At 41.7% G+C, this 16,843-nt stretch overlaps 1 protein-coding gene across 6 annotated transcripts in view; it reads right to left on the minus strand.

Moving 5' to 3' along the window:
• Positions 1-1,077: 1,077 nt before the first annotated feature.
• als2b (alsin Rho guanine nucleotide exchange factor ALS2 b) overlaps positions 1,078-16,843 on the minus strand; it is a 136,222-nt gene continuing 120,456 nt past the window's right edge. For all 6 annotated transcript variants that reach the window (XM_072261442.1, XM_072261445.1, XM_072261443.1 and 3 more), the window contains 8 exons: positions 15,452-15,609; positions 15,257-15,352; positions 14,479-14,658; positions 10,133-10,178; positions 9,021-9,082; positions 6,301-6,450; positions 6,000-6,096; positions 1,078-5,419 (listed from right to left, as the gene is read on the minus strand). In XM_072261442.1, the coding sequence (XP_072117543.1) occupies positions 5,381-5,419; positions 6,000-6,096; positions 6,301-6,450; positions 9,021-9,082; positions 10,133-10,178; positions 14,479-14,658; positions 15,257-15,352; positions 15,452-15,609 (828 nt within the window). In that variant the 3' untranslated portion in view covers positions 1,078-5,380. The remainder of the gene's footprint in view (positions 5,420-5,999; positions 6,097-6,300; positions 6,451-9,020; positions 9,083-10,132; positions 10,179-14,478; positions 14,659-15,256; positions 15,353-15,451; positions 15,610-16,843) is intronic.

Here is a 16,843-nt window from a genome sequence, read left to right on the forward strand (position 1 = left end):
AATTTTCACCATATGCTGGAGTGCTTTGCGGTCCGATACAGGACAATTGCCATACCACACTGAGATGCAGTTGGTGAGTATGCTCTCAATGGTACAGTGGTAAAAGTCAGTCAGTATCCTGGGACAGAGGTGAGCTTTCTTTATGCTCTGCAGGAAATAGAGGCGTTGTTGTGCCTTTTTGATCAGGATGGAGGAGTTCAGGGACCAGGTGAGTCCCTATTTCTCACCTAGAGGCAGTTCCTCAGCATCTTAAAATGATGTTAATTGCAAGCTGCTTTTTTTGGCCCCTCCATTCTCAAGTTATCACAACACTAGTGGGACTCTCTCTCCTGTCAGTGCTGCCCTCCAGTGTTCAATTGGTAGAATGACAAGTTGGATTGCACATGAATGTTTGTGCACTGCTGGGAATTGCACCATAAATTTGCAGCACTTGGGCTATACATTATTTTTTTTTGTATGACTACTTTTTTGCTTCTATTTTGAATATGCTTTGTATGTTTTGCACCTTGACCCCAAGAAACACTGTTTCATTCTGCTGTATTCATGTGTGGTTGAATGATAATTAAACTTGAATTTGATTTGAGATCAGTATCAGGCAGAAGCAGAGGATTTAACCCAGGGGTTCCTAACCTTTTTATGCCATGGACCCCTACCATATACAAGAGGTCTGTGGATCCTAGGTTTGGAACCCCTGGTTTAAACCCATTTGGCAGGGCAACAGGAACCAGACTGATAGGGCTGAGGATAGAGCAGTTGGTATACAAGTAGACGCACTGTATAGTGAGACTGAGGAAAGACAAAGCAAAGTTGCAGTTAGTGGCAGGAGTTGAATTATACCATTAGAGCAAAATCGAAAAGGGTGATGAATACAGGAATGAAGGCGTTCTACATGTTTACTGCAAACAGTTTACAAAATAAGGTAGATGATCTCGTAACACACATAAAAATTGCTGGTGAACGCAGCAGGCCAGGCAGCATCTATAGGAAGAGGTACAGTCGACATTTCGGGCCGAGACCCTTCATTGACTGTATCTCTTCCTATAGATGCTGCCTGGCCTGCTGCGTTCACCAGCAATTTTTAAGTGTATTGCTTGAAATGCCAGCATCTGCAGATTTCCTTGTGTTTGTGTAGATGATCTTGTAATGCAGTTAGAGATTGGCAGGTATGATGTTGTGGGCATCAATGTGTCATGGTTGAAAAAGATATTAGGGAGCTTAACATCCAAGGATACACATTGTATCAAAAGGACAGGGAGGTAGGTAGAGGAGGTGGGTGGCTCTGTTGGTAAAAAAAAAAAATGAAATCAAATCTGAAGGGAGGGGTGACATAGGATCAGAAGAATAGAATCTTTGTGGGCAGAGTTCAGAAAATGCAATGGTAAAAGACCCTTATGATAGGAGTTTATACACAGGCTTCTGAACAGAAGCCAGTATATGGGATACAAATTACAATGGGAGATACTTTGGTAAAGGCATGTAAAAAGGGCAATGTTATGATAGTCATGGGGGATTTCAAAATGCAGGTAGTAGACTGGGAAAATCAGGTTGGTGCAGGATCCCAAGAGAGGGAGTTTGCAGAAAGCCCATGAGTTGGCTTTCTCGATCACTAAAAGAAAAGTTGGATTGGGTGTTGTGTAATGAACCAGATTTGATGAAGGAGCTCAAGGTAAAGGGACCCTTAAGAGGCAGTGATCATAGCATGATCATCATCTCCCTCTGCAGGGTGAAATCCAAGTCAGATGTATCAGTATTACAGTGGAGTAAATGTAATTAGAGGCATGAGAGGGGAACTGGCCAAAATTAACTGGAAGGAGACACTAGCAGGGATGATAGCAGAACAGCAATAGTTGGGATTTCTGGGATCAATTCAGAAGGCACAAGATAGAAACACCCCAAAGATGAAGTAGTATTTTAAAAAGGAGAATGAGGCAACTGTAGCTGACAAGGGAAGTGAAAGACAGCAGAAAAGCAGAAGAGAAGGCATATAATAGAGCAAAAATTAGTGGGAGGTTAGAGGATTGGGAAGCTTTATATAAAAAAAACAATGGAAGACAACTAAAAAAGACAGTAAGGAAAGAAAAGATGAAGTATGAAGGCAAGCTAGCCAAAAATATAAAAGGATACCAAAGTTCTACCCCCACTTCCAGATATATAAAGAGTAAAACAAAGAGATGAGAGTGGATATTGGACTGCTGGAAAATGATGCTGGAGGGTAGTAATGTGGGACAAAGAAATAGCAGACAAGCAGAATAAGTGTTTTGCATCAGTCTTCACTGTGGAAGAACCCAGCAGCATGCCAGAAATTCAAGAGTGTCAGGGGCAGAAGCGAGAGAAGGTGCTATTACTAAAGAAAAGGTGCTTGGAAAGCTGAATGGTCTGAAGGTAGACAAGTCGCTTGGACCAGATGAATTACACCTCAGGGTTCTGAAAGAGGTAGCTGTGAAGGCATTAGTAATGATTAAGAATCAATGGATTCTGGAATGGTTTTGGAAGACTAGAAAATCGCAAATGTCACACCACTCTTCAAGAAGGGAAGAGCAGAAGAAAGGAAATTATAGGCCAGTTAGACCGACTCCAGTGGCTGGGAAGATGCTGGAGTCCATTAGTAACAATGAGGTTTCAGGGTATTTGGAGGCAAATGATAAAACAGGCCAGTGGTTTAAGGGGAAATCATGCCTGACAAATCTGTTGGAAATCTTTGAGGAAATGACAGGTGGAATATACAAAGGAGAGTCAATTGATGTTGTTTCCTGGGATTTTCAGAAGACTGTTGACAAGGTACTGGACACGAGGCTGCTTAACAGAAGAGCCCATGGTATTATAGGAAAGATACTAGCATGGATAGAAGATTAACTGACTTGTAGAGGCAAAGAGTGGGAATAAAGGGAGCCTTTTCTGGTTGGCTGCTAGTGACTAGTTCTGCAGAGGTTGCTATTGGAACCAGTTTTTTTTTTCCACTTTGTATTTCAGTAATTTAGATGATAGACTTGATGGCTTTGTGGTCAAGTTTGTGAATGATACAAAGTTAGATGGAGGGACAGGTAGGTGAGGAAGTAGGGAGTCTGCTGAAGGATTTAGATAGTTTGGGAGAATGGGCAAAGTAGTGGCAGATGGAACAAAGTGTAGGAAAGTGTATGATCATACACTTTGGTAGAAGGAATAAAGGTGTGGACTATTTTCTGAATGGGGAGCATATTCAAAAATCAGAGGTGCAAAGGGACTTGGGAGTTCTTGCATTGGATTCCCTAAAGGTTAACTTGCAGGCTGAGTCAGTGGCAAGGAAAGCAAATGCCTTCATTCCTTTCAAGAGGACTAAAATACAAGAGCAAGAATGTAATGCTAATGCTTTAAAAGACATTGGTGAGACCATAACTGGAATATTGAGGCCAGTTTTGGGCCCCTTATCCAAAAGATGTGCTGGCATTGGAGAGGGTCCAGAGGAGATTCATAACAATAATTCTGGGAATGAAAGGGTCATCTTTGAGGGCCAATTGAGGGCTCTGGGTCTGTACTCAATGGAGTTTAGAAAAATGAGGCGGGACAGGATCTCAATGAAACCTATTGAATATTGAAAGATCTAGATAGAGTGGATAAGGAGAGCAGGTTTCCTGTACTGGGGGAGTCTAGGACCAGAGGGCACAAGAGGAATGTCCATCTAGAAGAATGATGAGGAGAAATTTATTTAGCCAAGTGGTGGTGAATCTGTGGAACTTACTGCCACAGATGGCTGTGGAGGTCAAGTAATTGAGTATATTTAAAGCAGAGGTTCTTGATTAGTCAGGGTATCAAATGTTACAAAGGCGGCAGAAAAATGGGATTGAGAGGAATAAATCAAGGCAGACTGAATGGCCCAATTCTGCTCATGTCTTATGGTCTTATCAAATGATAGGCAATGTCTTCCAATGAACCACTCAGAAGATCAAAGTCATTCATCTTAGACACAATTCCTTCCTTGCCACTGGCTCCATCCCTCTGGAAATAAGCTGTATCAGATGAATCAAGCTGCAAACTGGAACCTAACATGAACTTTTGACTTTAGATGTAGATCCTTCTTTAGGCTACAAACTTCTACCTCCCCATCACTATTCCATTCTGCTCCACCTAAGCTCATCAGCTGCTATAACCTATCTTTGTTGTCTCTAGACTGAATCCCAACATACTCATCTTTGGCATTGTTCATTCTATTCCTTAAAAGAAACATCAATCGAAAGCACTGCAAAAATTCACCCATCACTTCTATGCTAACTGACCTACACTACTCTCAGTTGAGCAACACTTGGATTTTAAAATTTGCTCAAACCCCACTTATAGTTTCACACCTCCTATTCTGTTACCAAATCTTGTAGGCCTGAAATCTGTCAACGTTCAATTCTGGCTTCTTGAAAATACCTCAATGTGACTGATTCACTAAAAGGTACCCACGTCTTAAGTTACGAAATTTCCTACTTTAAAAACTCACCTTAAAAAAAAAAAGCAACTCAAACTCTATGTTTTTGGTGCACATTCTAAAGCCCCCACTCATTGGAGATGGCCTGTATCTGTCTACTTGGTTTCATTCCATCAACAGTCCTCCATTCTAATGAAAACAATCCCAATTCCTACAGAGCACGAACCACGCCGTCTCTGTAACACGTTTTCTATGATGTGAAGCTCAAAACTGCACAGCTCTCCAGATGTATTCTGTTTGATGGATTTTGTATAGATTAACTTAGTAATATCATGATTTTTATCTCCATTTGGGTCAGAGACACACACACACACACACACACACACACACACACACACCCGTATTATCCCAAACAGACAAGGAGTTAGGTGCTCATGAAATATTATTGGTCCAAGTGGCCAGGTAGTGACAGTACTTTCCATCCTTGAAGCACAATGTACTAGTGCAGAAAGTTTCTGACAAATGCTTAATTAATGTACTATTTCCAAAACAGTCCAGCATAATGTATATTTACAATACTTCAATCTAATGCATTTCCTTCTATACACCACTACATTCAGAACCTTTTATCCTAGAGTAACCATTTACCCTTTATTATTCAATTAAATACCAATTCCAAGTAAAACAAGATGTACATTCAAATATCCAGAATTAAAACACTGCAGAGCATGTCATCACTGGATTTTCATTTGTGAGACGGGTAGTTGCTGGCTGTTTAGATATGGAGAGGAGCAACGGTGTACAGGTATGATTTGGCTGAGAGTGGATGGGAATCAGGTATGAAATGGGGATGGGGGGGGAGAGAATGCTAAATGTGCAGGCTTATGTGAGCTAATACAAGAGTGTATGAGGTAATGTGTCTATGTTGGCCTGCACAGACCCGCTCTCCAAATTGTGCAAAGGACCATTCCATCAGCAAGAAGGGTTATTCTTCTATGTTAGCTTCTCATGCTGAATTTGATAATAACAGGCCTAGAAATTAAAAAAAAAAACTGTTAGTCATGGTTTTCTGTATTTCCTACTTAATTATTTGCACTTGTCTTGCACACACGACTTACCAGTAAATCATTACAGGCCGTAAAGGTGTGTATGCTTTACTCCTCCATCATCCTACACTTCAAACAAAACTGGCGAGCTGCCTTCCACTATCCTCCCCCGATTCTGCTTTCATGCTTCTCTCCTTTCACACCACCCAAATGAACAAATTCCCTTTCTCCTCCCCACCAGCATCTTGCTGTTGACTAGATTCCCTACCCCACTTAAATGCAACCGCTACCCCCCCCCATTCATCCTATTGATGCTGTCTCCATTCACCATGCAACCTCCCTTACAAACATGTGCAGATTCAGATGAGTTTATTGTCAGATACACATGAAACTCATAAATCAGTACACATGGTCATTACAAATACAGCTATTAGCACAAGCATGGTACAAAGTACGGCAGTGCAATAAGAAACGCTGTGAGACAGAAAAACCGAGAGGTGTCTCTACTTTTCCACTCCTTCCCCACTACATCACAAAAATGTGACTGGACTGTTGCTGTCACTCACCTTTAGTGTGGTGAACATAATGCCCTGTTCTCCATGTTGAACAGAAGGGTCCATCAGATCCTCAATAAGGTGAACTTCTGATCCCAGATTCCTGATCCTGCAAGACAATAATACAGGCTTAGGTTAGGAATTGGTGTTTGACATGGGTGATCAAACCAGCTTTCATTCACATAAGCAATTACAGGAGGTTTAAAAAGAGTATCACTTCAAGGTATGTATCAAACTATATTCCAACATCTGGAAAGAACTATTACAGGTAACCACAGTGAAAGGGGAAAGTACAGAAGAACCATTCCCTCACCTTGCCCGAAGCACCACATATAAAAAGACAGGGAACAGATCATCCATGGACCACAGGAAATCTTCCTGCAGCATTGTCAGCACCTCCTGTGTGATCTCCTCAAAGGTCTGCTGAATAACCTTCAGCTTGTCAGCTGGAGTGAAGGTAGTGCTGGTGGGGGAAGCATTGACACAATTATCTTACAATCTGATCCATGTCATCTCTTTATGGTACAGTCAAACACACACTTGCATGTGGGGGGGGGGCAGGGAAGAAGAGGAAAAAAAACACAGGATTAAATTACCTTGTTGGTATCTACATCAACATTGAGGTGCCTTCTCAGATTAAGGCATTGAAAAACAGGAACAGCACAGCTGTCTGTACCCCATGGACTGGGTGCAGCAGTTGATTTTGGCTAAATTCCAATTTACAAAATACTTCCCTGTCTGAAAACTATTCATTGCAAGTTGTTGCTTATTCTTTTAAGCAATGCAAAAATCATGCTACACATACCTCTAATCACACAAGCTTCAAGTTTTGCTCACAACTGCATTTATTTTCACTGTTCTAAAATATTTTGTACCCAAATTATCAACTCTGCTTTTCTTTCCTTAGATTCTGCTTGAACTGTTGAGTTTCCTGCATTGTGTTCAATTTCAGATTTCTAGCAAGTTTGTTTTTTTGCTTTTCTGTCATGTAACACTTTCTAAATGTCATTATACATGTTAAACCTCTGCATTTTTCTCCAAAGTATTGGCCTGTGTCTTGAACTGATGAAACACAGAGGGTCAAAAAGAGAAAAAAAAACACTAATAAGCCTGTGGTGTGTATTCTGCCAACTCATTTCAGCCAGTGCCTGCAAGGAGTTTGTATATTCTCCCCATGACTGTGTGGGTTTCCTCCAGGTGCTTAGGTTTCCTCCCACATGCCAAAGACATAGGGCTACAGTTAGTAAGTTGTGGGTATGCTATGTTGGCATCAGCTGTGTGGAGACACTTGCAGTCTGCCCAGCACAATCCACACTGATTTGATGCCAATGACGCATTTTACTCGATGTTTCAATGTTTTGACGTACATGTGACTAACAAAGCTAATCTTTTTTCATCTTGCAAACATACACACAACTGCAAGCATATCCTATTATACTCAGTGCTTCATACCCACAAGGGAAGCACATCAAACAATAAATCTGCAAAACAAGCCCCATTCCATCCTCCCTCCCACCCCCACACAAACAATTCTCCAACTCCAGGACAGGATTCCAGCCTTCAATGCCCGATCTAGTGAACAAAACTAAACTTTATTATGTGGACATTCATGTAAGGCCAAGGAAGGGGAACTGATAGCAGCCAGTAGAGACAGATGCAGAGGAAAATAAAGCAGATGTGGAACTTCCCCATTTGCTATTCTGCTTCTGAATGGTAAATGCTTTTCAATCTTCAGTACATTTCGCGCACCAATCTTCCTGTGCTCTAATAAACTTCACTGGCTTCATTGCTGAGACTGCCTTTGAGAGAGAGCTGCATTGCCTCGTTTGTGGGAGGACTAAACAGAGGCTGCTGTGTCGCCTGTTGCAGCTACCCAGGGGAGGAGAGCTGAGGCAGTGTGGGAGAGAGTTGGGTGTGCTGGAACCCACACTGGGTCGGGGCTGCCCCCCCCCCCCCACCCTACTGACGCTGCTCTCCGGAGTTCGCTCAGTAGAACAAACTGGACCAGGACAATGTACACTCATGCCACTCGGACTTCGGCTATTTTTTTCCCTGTGACTGTATGCTTTTATTTCTGAAATCTTAACCATATGTGCTGTGTACTGTCAGTACTGTGTTTTGCACCTCGGCCTGGATGAATGCTGCTTTGTTTGGCTATATTCATGCATGGTTGAATGATAATTAAACTTGAAAAGCAGAAGAGGAGTCATGAACCAAAAACTGCAAATCTGCAAGGGTTAGATTAAAAGGTGTCTGAAGATTTAAAAAGCACCCAGATTCTGAGTCTGCTTTTAAACTCAAGTAGATCCTTTGATCTGCTTTCTCAAACCTAAACAGCCTGGAATCAGCTAAAAATTAGCTGGCAGGAGAAGTAAAACTCATCTGGGACCAAGCTGCCTGCTCATATTAGATGAAAGTTGAGAGATACATATTAAGAGTTGGAGTAAACTGCATTTAACTACTTAAGGACCATTGTGGGTACAATGGTGATGGAATTTAAACACAGTTAATGCTCTGAATTTCAAAGAAACAAGTCATTAGCAAATGACGACCAATTGTTGAAAAATCAATCAGGTCTTCTATAGGAAGGAAATCTACCAACACGACATTGCCTGACCTTTATACAGATATGGGTGACCTCAAACTGGCCCAGTAAGCCAATTTGAGAAATTTATTATTTTTTTAAAATTTTATAGAGAAACAGCATGGTAAAAGGCCTTTCTGAACTACTGAGCCTGCGGTACCCAATTACACATGACCAATTAACCTACTAACCCCTGTGTCTTTGGAACATGGGAGGAAACCCGCACAGCCACACAAGCTGCTTACAGACAGTGGTGGAATTGACACAGGTCACTGACACTGTAATAGTGTTATACTACCATCTCACCCTGATTAAGGATAGGTGATAAATGCTGGCCTTGTCAACTGTAAAATATTTCATAAGAGTTTTAAAAATATCAACAAGGTCTCCCCAAAATCCCAGACGTTCTCCTTTCACTGAAATTAATATCAGGACAACAGTTGCTTTACCTGATCTGCTGTAAACATTCAACAGCGGAAGCATAGCAAACCTCCTTTGTGGTGGATTGAATCTGGAAGGATGAATCACACATTGAAAGAGATGAAAGGCTGATCTGTACAGATAACAACTTCCAGGTCATTGCTTCTCCCACCCTACTATTGTTGGGAGTTGGGAATAGACTCACAGGTAACAGGGATTGTTAAGTCCCAGAGTAATGGTGGGGCAAGGGTGGCCTTTGGTGGTTTTCAAATACTGATCCTACACTATGCCAACAGCATAAACTGCACCTTGGCCAAGTCTGGCATGAAACCATTTATGGAAACCTTGCTCCAAGATCCGTATCAATATGCAAAATTCAATCTCTCACTGGCCCACATTTGAAGATCTAGGAGACAGCCCCATGTTCTGTAGGCATAGCGTCCCTGCAGAGATCTAGATTTTAGATCCCAACAACCTTAGTCACTTGTAATTGAAAGGAAAAAAGAATGTCAGGCATTAAAATTAGTAACTTGTGGCATAGTGAAATTGTACCTACATTTTACAATTTAGCACCATATAGCAGAGTTGGCATTAAAAGGAAACATTGCAGGGATCAAATTACACCACTAGGTACTTGCAGTTGGCATTTTAGGCTGAAAGTTTAATACTGAAGACCAAGCTCCTAGTTTGCTTAGTACATTTCATATATTACTGCCAATGAATGCCACATTTCAGTAACATACTTATGTACAGAGTGACTAATAGAGCCAAAGCAATTGCAGATGTCTTAATCCACACCCAAGCTTAAAAGCACATCAGAGCACAGAAATTCGGAGTGCTATAGCTAACTTTGGAATTTTAGGACACAAGATTGGGCATGACTATTAAGAGATCTGCAGCACAGTAGTTTGCCACATGCATTATTTTTCTACAGGAAGAACATTTACTTGGCCAGACAACTGCAGGCTCTATGAACTCTCCTGGGCTCAGATGGAAGCTGAACAAATTTGGTGAAGGGAAAGAGTTTTGTTGGGTAAGTGGGTGGGTGGGTGGGAGGGATGGGATGGGATCAGTAGGGTAGATGGCGGGAGCAAGAAAATAGTAAAAGTGAAGAGGAGGGAACAATAAAAAAAGTGTGTACCTCAATCTTCTCTCCCAGCACAGAGACAGTAATAGGCCAGAACTTCCTGAAAGTCAAATCAAGAGACCAGTAAATGCTAACTTGATAAGGCAAAGATTAATGTGCATCTGATTCTGTGAGCACAAGCAGGCCAAAAAACTAGGCAGGTCAAGTAGCACCTGTGGAAAGAGAGTTAAATGTTTCAAGCTCACAACACTCCATCACAGGAAATGTTGATCTAAAATGTTAAACTCTTTCTCTCTGCACTAGTGTAACCTGCCAAGCACTTCTTGGGTTTTGTGTTTTTTTTTCATATTTCTAGCATATTCAAGATCTTGCTTTTAGATAAGCAGGAACAATGTCAGTGGGCTAGAGGATCTACAATAAACAAAGACAACCTCCGCAGAATCAGAAAACAAGCTTATTGTCATTGTCTTATATGATATGAAGTTTATTGTTTTGCAGCAGTACAGCAAAAAGGCAAAATTACTTAATTTACAAAATAAATAATGCAAAAAAAAAAAAAAGAAACAAATAGAGGTGGGATTCATGGACCATTAAGAAATCTGATGGAAGGGAAGAGGCTTATTATTGAGTGCGAGTCTTCAAGCTCTTCTACCTACTCCAGTATGGTATTGAAAACAGTGCACATCCTAAATGTGAAGATCCGTAATGATGGATGTTGCCTACTGAGGCACCACCTGTTGATGATGCCCTTAATAGTGGGTGAGTTTATGCCTACAATGGAGCTGGCCAAGTCTACAACCTTCTGTACTCTTGCAATTCTTTGCATTGGAGCCTCCATACCAGGCTGTGATGAAACCAGCCAGAAAGCTTTCCCCTGAACCTTTATAGAGATTTCCAATGTCTATGTTTGAGAAGATTTGTATCATCACTAAAGAGTCTTTAGTGACATACCAAATCTCTTAAGACTCCTAAGGAAGTAGAGCCGCTGGTGTGTCTTCTTTGAAATTGCAGCAATGTATTGAGACCAGGACAGATATGAGATGCTGACACCCAGGAAGGTGAAGATCCTAACCCTTTCCACCATTGACCTCAATTACCCTTTTGCCTCTTGCTGAAATCCACAATAAATTGCCTGGCCTTGATGACACAGAGTACAAGGTTGCTGTAACCACAACCCTCATCCAGCCACTGTCTTACTCCTACATGTGTTCTCACTGCTGCCTGAGATTTTACCAACTAATGTGTCATCTGCAAAATTAGAACCGGCATTTAAGCTGAGCTTAGCCACACTGCTGTAAGTGTAGAGGGAGTGTAGAGCAGTAGCCTAAGCATGCATCCTTGAGGTGCACCTGTGTTAGTTGTTAGTGAGGAGATGTTATCTCTGGCTGGACAGCCTGCAGTCTCCCAATGAGGAAGTTGAAAATCCAGTTGCAGAGGAAGGTACAGAGGACCAGGTTTTGAAGTTTGGTGATTAATAATGAGGGAATGATGGTATTAAACTCAGACAACAGCAAAACATACAGTGCACCAGGCTGCTGAATGTTATTGCAGTTCAATGTGCTCTAAAGCAGACCTGCGAGCCAGTAACACTGCACTTGCTATGACCCCATTGTGCTAGGCAAATTGTAGCAGGTCCAAAGTCCTTGTTCAGGTTAATTCTAGTTATGACCAACCTCTCAAGACACCTCCAAGGTAGATCTGAGTGCTACCATGTGATAGTCAGAGGCATTCACCCTGCTCTTTTTAGGCACTGGAATAATCGCTGCCATTTTGAAGCAGCAGTGAGAGAATGAATGCTCCAGCCAGTTGTTCAGCACACAACTGGGTACACCATCATGGTCTGACATTGCTCTCCAAGATGGAGATCACAAGTTGCCGGATGCTGCAAGTATTTGCATGGGTGTGGCGTTATTATCCCTTTTAAAGTGTATTCAAAGATGCTTAATTCATTGGGGAGTGAAGCATCACTGACACTTATGCTGTTGGTTTCAATTATAGAAAGTAACAGCATACAAAACTTGCCACAGCTTTTGTGCATCAGAACGGTGTTCTTAAATTCACATAAAAATTTCCCCCTTCCTTTCCTGTCCAGAAGATGGTCTGAAACATCGACTATTTATTTCAATAGATGCTGCCCGACCTACTGAGTTCCTCCAGCATTTTGTGTTTGTGCTTCACATTGAATTGCCTTTTTGCTCTCTCAATGGCCCTTCCATAGGTCATAGCTGGACTTGTAGGGTTTTGGGTCGCTGGTCTTGAACACCAAATCTAGCCCTCAGCAGACTGGACATCTCCTGCTTCATTCCAAGCTTCTGGCTTGAGAAAACTTGGTATGTTCTTAAAATGCTACTCACTCATCCGTGCAGATCTTGATGACATTGCTGACGACTGTGTATGTTCAAGCAGATCCAAAGATGAATCCCTAAATATAGTACAGTCCACCAATTCAAAATAAACCTGCAAGAACTCTTCTGCCTCCCTTGACTATACCTTTACTATCCTCCCCATTGCTGCTGTGGTCCTCAGTCTCTGCCGGTACGCCAGATGTACAGCTGATCAAACACTATAAACATTGTTGATGGTGGTGTAACAGTGATGATCTGGTTCCACAGTTGACACGCTGGTGCTTATTCTGGCCACTAGAAGCACGGTTCATTTTGTATGAACATCACTTCCTGCTGTTTTTTTAAAATATTATTTCCTGCATGGGTTAATTTTCATTTATTTTGTATTACATGGTGGAAAGATATCCATTTCCATTTGCTCTTGAAATAGCAATATCTGAGAGTCACGAGTTTTGTTAATATCGCTAAACATTTAGCAGGTATATTTTGAAATATTATGTTTATCACTTAACGTTGATATCGCTGCCCCACGAGTTTACACTTGTTTACAAGGGGTGTGAGTGGGGTGGGGTGTGGCACCTTGGTTAACAATGATTGCAGTAATTGACAGTAATAGTATCTTCAGGTGCACAACAACTCTGTATTGAATTTTATACATTTTATTTAACTTTCTGCAGTTTCACAAGTAAGATCACATTAAAAACTCTTTGAGAAGGTGTTTAACTCACTGCATAACTGTGTTTGTCTGCCTGCCCAGTTGGAAGTCCCTGCAGTGACTGGCAAGGCATCAGGGTGCACCGTTTCATGACTGCTGATCAGTGCCCAGTTCCTCCAGGGCCAGCTTGACTTTTGCCATTAGGATGCAGACTGCATCCAGGACTTTGACAGACAATTCCCTTGACAGATAGAGTGGATGACACTTGACAGCCAGATATTCCAGGTCAGGGGAGCAGGACTGAGACAGAACCGCCACATCTCTGCACAATGATGCATTCATCACAAGGCAAACGCTACCACTAGTGCCTTTACCTGACACCACTGTGGATGGTGAAGCTCTCAGGCTTCAGCACTGTGGGTGAGCCAGGTCTCTATAAAGCAGAGTACACTGAATTCCTTGTATCCCACTGGTATTGCAGTCTTGCTCTGACATCTTCAATTTTATTTTCCAAACACTGTATATTAGCCAGGACAATAATGGGGTGGGTTGGGTTGAGTTAGGGTTTGGGAACCTGTTTTATCCACAGTCTTCTCCCATAGCCACATTTTACAAGACAGGTGATGGTCTGAGCTTCCAGCTGCTGCTCTTGCATCAGACATCATGTGTTCCCCACAGGCAGTACAGCACGGCACAGTATTCACTGATATAGCTTAAATCCCAAAAACATGAATCAGAATAGCTCTGATTTCCACTAATTCGTTGAGTGGTAAGTAACTCTAAATAGATGATTAAATGTAATCTTATTTTTGTTAAGTAAGATGCAAGAATTTTTTTTTTTGCTTTAAGATGTCCAGTGTTATTAAACTCCCCTGGGCACAGGGCAGGAAAAGCACAATGAAGCCCCTTCTATGATGTTCTATTAGAAGCAGGGAACTGAATGGTGAGAAGGTCAATAGTCTATAACACTAAGGTCATCACATCACAGATGGTGCTCATGTTTCCCATTTTTATTTCAGGTTTTCTTGTACTATTTTTTCTTGCATTTGAGCTTTCTCCTGTTCAGTATCAGCTCTAACTTGGCTGCCTCAAAGCATTTGTAACAGGTAACATATGCTGCACCTTGGAAGGGGTTTGGTGCACAAAGCAACAATGAGGAGGAATGTACACAGAAGTACTTGGTGCCCTTTCTTTGGCTTCCTCTTAACAAACAGCTGTTAGGTCATCAATCACACCTTTCCACTGATGGAGTTAGTTTAGATTGGTCAGCACACAAGTTGTGGGCCACAGGGCTTGATCCCATATTGTCCTGTTCTATATCGCATGTGCAAATCCAACTGCACTGAACTCTGTATCTATCTATCTATCTTGGTGCAAAGATACTTTGTGGTAACACTCACTGCTGCACCCCAAGGAAGCCCAGTAACGCCAGGTCCGTTTGCTTGTTCAGTCGGAGCACACACTCCCAGTAAATGTCCTCTTCCCTCTCGTTGTCCAGAGCGTAGAGTGTGAAGAGAGGTGGGTAGAGCCGTGGTAAGAGAACTGGAAGGAGCAGACTGCAACTTGTGATCATTTGGCTCCTACAAGGATAAACAGAGGTAACCAATGGAGATCATTAGGGAGAGTTACCCTGCCATTTCTATTCACACTTGTAACCATCTCCACCCCAAATCATCTCTCCGCAACCTGAGTGCAAGGTACATCTGGTTAAACAAGCAGGAGACGTGGGAATGAGAATTCAGAAGAATGCAAGTCTACACTAATTGGCTCTGCAAACCTCTCTGATAATTCTGAAGGGCAAGCTGAGAATACCTCACTGGTGCATCCTTCCTTTGCAGGGGCTGGTGGCACTGGGGGCAATGTGGAATGACTTGGTGGCTGCTCCAGGGAAGCAACAGTCAATCTGAGGAGGGTGGGGAATGGCAAGACTATGCCCCACTGCACTCTGCTGCTGCACTAAAATTCCAACAAGGCCTGTCACAATACAAGTTTATTTGGAACAGGGGATGTTGAGCATGCTGCCAGTGCAAGATTTTCACTCTTGATCAACTGCGTTCATTGCTTAAACATTAAACATCTCATTCCCCACCCTTTCATTGCTTAAATTGCACTCCTCCTAGCTCCTTTGATATTCCATTCTACCAAACAAAGCTTGAAAAAGAGCAAATTATTATTTACCCAGCATCAGAGCATTCCCCTTCCTCACTGCCAGGAGCTTTCCTATCTTTTACTGGGATCAGACTGCCCCCATCTGGGAGATCTGGAAAAAGAAATCTGAAAGAAAGCAGAACCACATATCAACTATGCTATAACAAGTCTATAGCTTCAGAGCAGCTAAACTAGTTGAAGGCCACTGAATGGAGTTTTCCTTACCTGACCAGCTGAAAGATGCGAGTTAGGTATGACTTGATTTCGTTGACTGCTTGCTGGAGTAACCGCCGGTTAGCACCAACTCCCACATAAGTCATTCTATACACTGCTACCAATGTCTCCAGGAGATGCCCCAGTGGGTGTAAAGGTGTGTCACATGCCTGTCCAAGGGTACAAGTCAGGAACATGGGTCAGTCTGAAATAAGGTAGGTTTTATTTCTAAAATGTAGTGTATGCTGCTTTGGAATGATTGAAATCAAATGTTAGTATAAGAGGCAGGAGTTCACTTACACGCACACACGGAAAGAGAACTACAAAATTTATGTACAGGTAGTTCTGCTATAAATATCATAGTTGGGTTCTAAGAAAATTCACTTAAAAATTGTTACAGAAACAATTATGTCAATCAGATAAAAGGGTTTAGGGACTAGAGTTTCAGATTTGCAGTAACAAAGTTATCTTCTCTGCTTTTTTTTTTAAAAAGTAAAAAAGGTACTTTTAAATAGCAAACTTTATTCTGTTACTGCAGGCTAAAAATACTCAAGCCTGTACATTATATTGTTTAAGAGGATATCAATGCATGAAGTTCAATAGAAATAATTGCAAAGTCAATTTCCAATGGCTTCTCATGATGAAACTGGTAGCCTATGTTCTTAATGGATCAAAGTCAAATGTAACCAAGCTCCCTCCATCCCAAAACTGCATTTTTCTGCTTGTCAATTTTCAAAGTAACTTGCGAGGTCTCCAATTCGCAGTCAAAATCACATTATAATCAATTTGGCCCACATAATATATAGTGTTCTCTAATTTAACAACTACATTGTAACTAATTCACATCATAGCCAAGCTACCTGTACCCACTGCAATATTCTGTATTCTTAGGGAGATGAGTGTTAGGGTGGGAAGAGTGCTTTGGTATTTGCATTCTGTGTAGCTACCAGCATCAGATGCTTAATGTCTCAGAATTAGCTGCAAATTGACTGCACGATTGTGCCAATCCACAATTAATTTTAAAGCCTGACATTCAGTTGCTGCTTACACAGCTTGTACTTGTTCTGCTACTTATTTACTTCTCCTAAAAGCTTCACATAGTTTTGGACATCACACCCCAGTTTACCCGGGACTGTAATGTCATTAGGAGTCTCAACATTCAGTGGACTTCATTTGGTCTGTTTACCTCCAGGGAAGATGGGAAATTTGTGTTTAGTTATGCAAAAACAAGCTCAAATTTCAAGTTTCTTAGCCCATGTCAGCATTACAGAACCAGCTTAAACAGGTTCAGATTCAAAATGGAGTCTGAAGAACCTCAAGAGAATCTGAAACCATTCTACTTAGTCAGGATCAGTCAACACACTTGGCCTCCATTTTCTTCCCCATAAATTTCCTCATAACTTA

Source organism: Mobula birostris, chromosome 6, assembly GCF_030028105.1.
Source record: "Mobula birostris isolate sMobBir1 chromosome 6, sMobBir1.hap1, whole genome shotgun sequence".
Taxonomy (NCBI): domain Eukaryota; kingdom Metazoa; phylum Chordata; class Chondrichthyes; order Myliobatiformes; family Myliobatidae; genus Mobula; species Mobula birostris.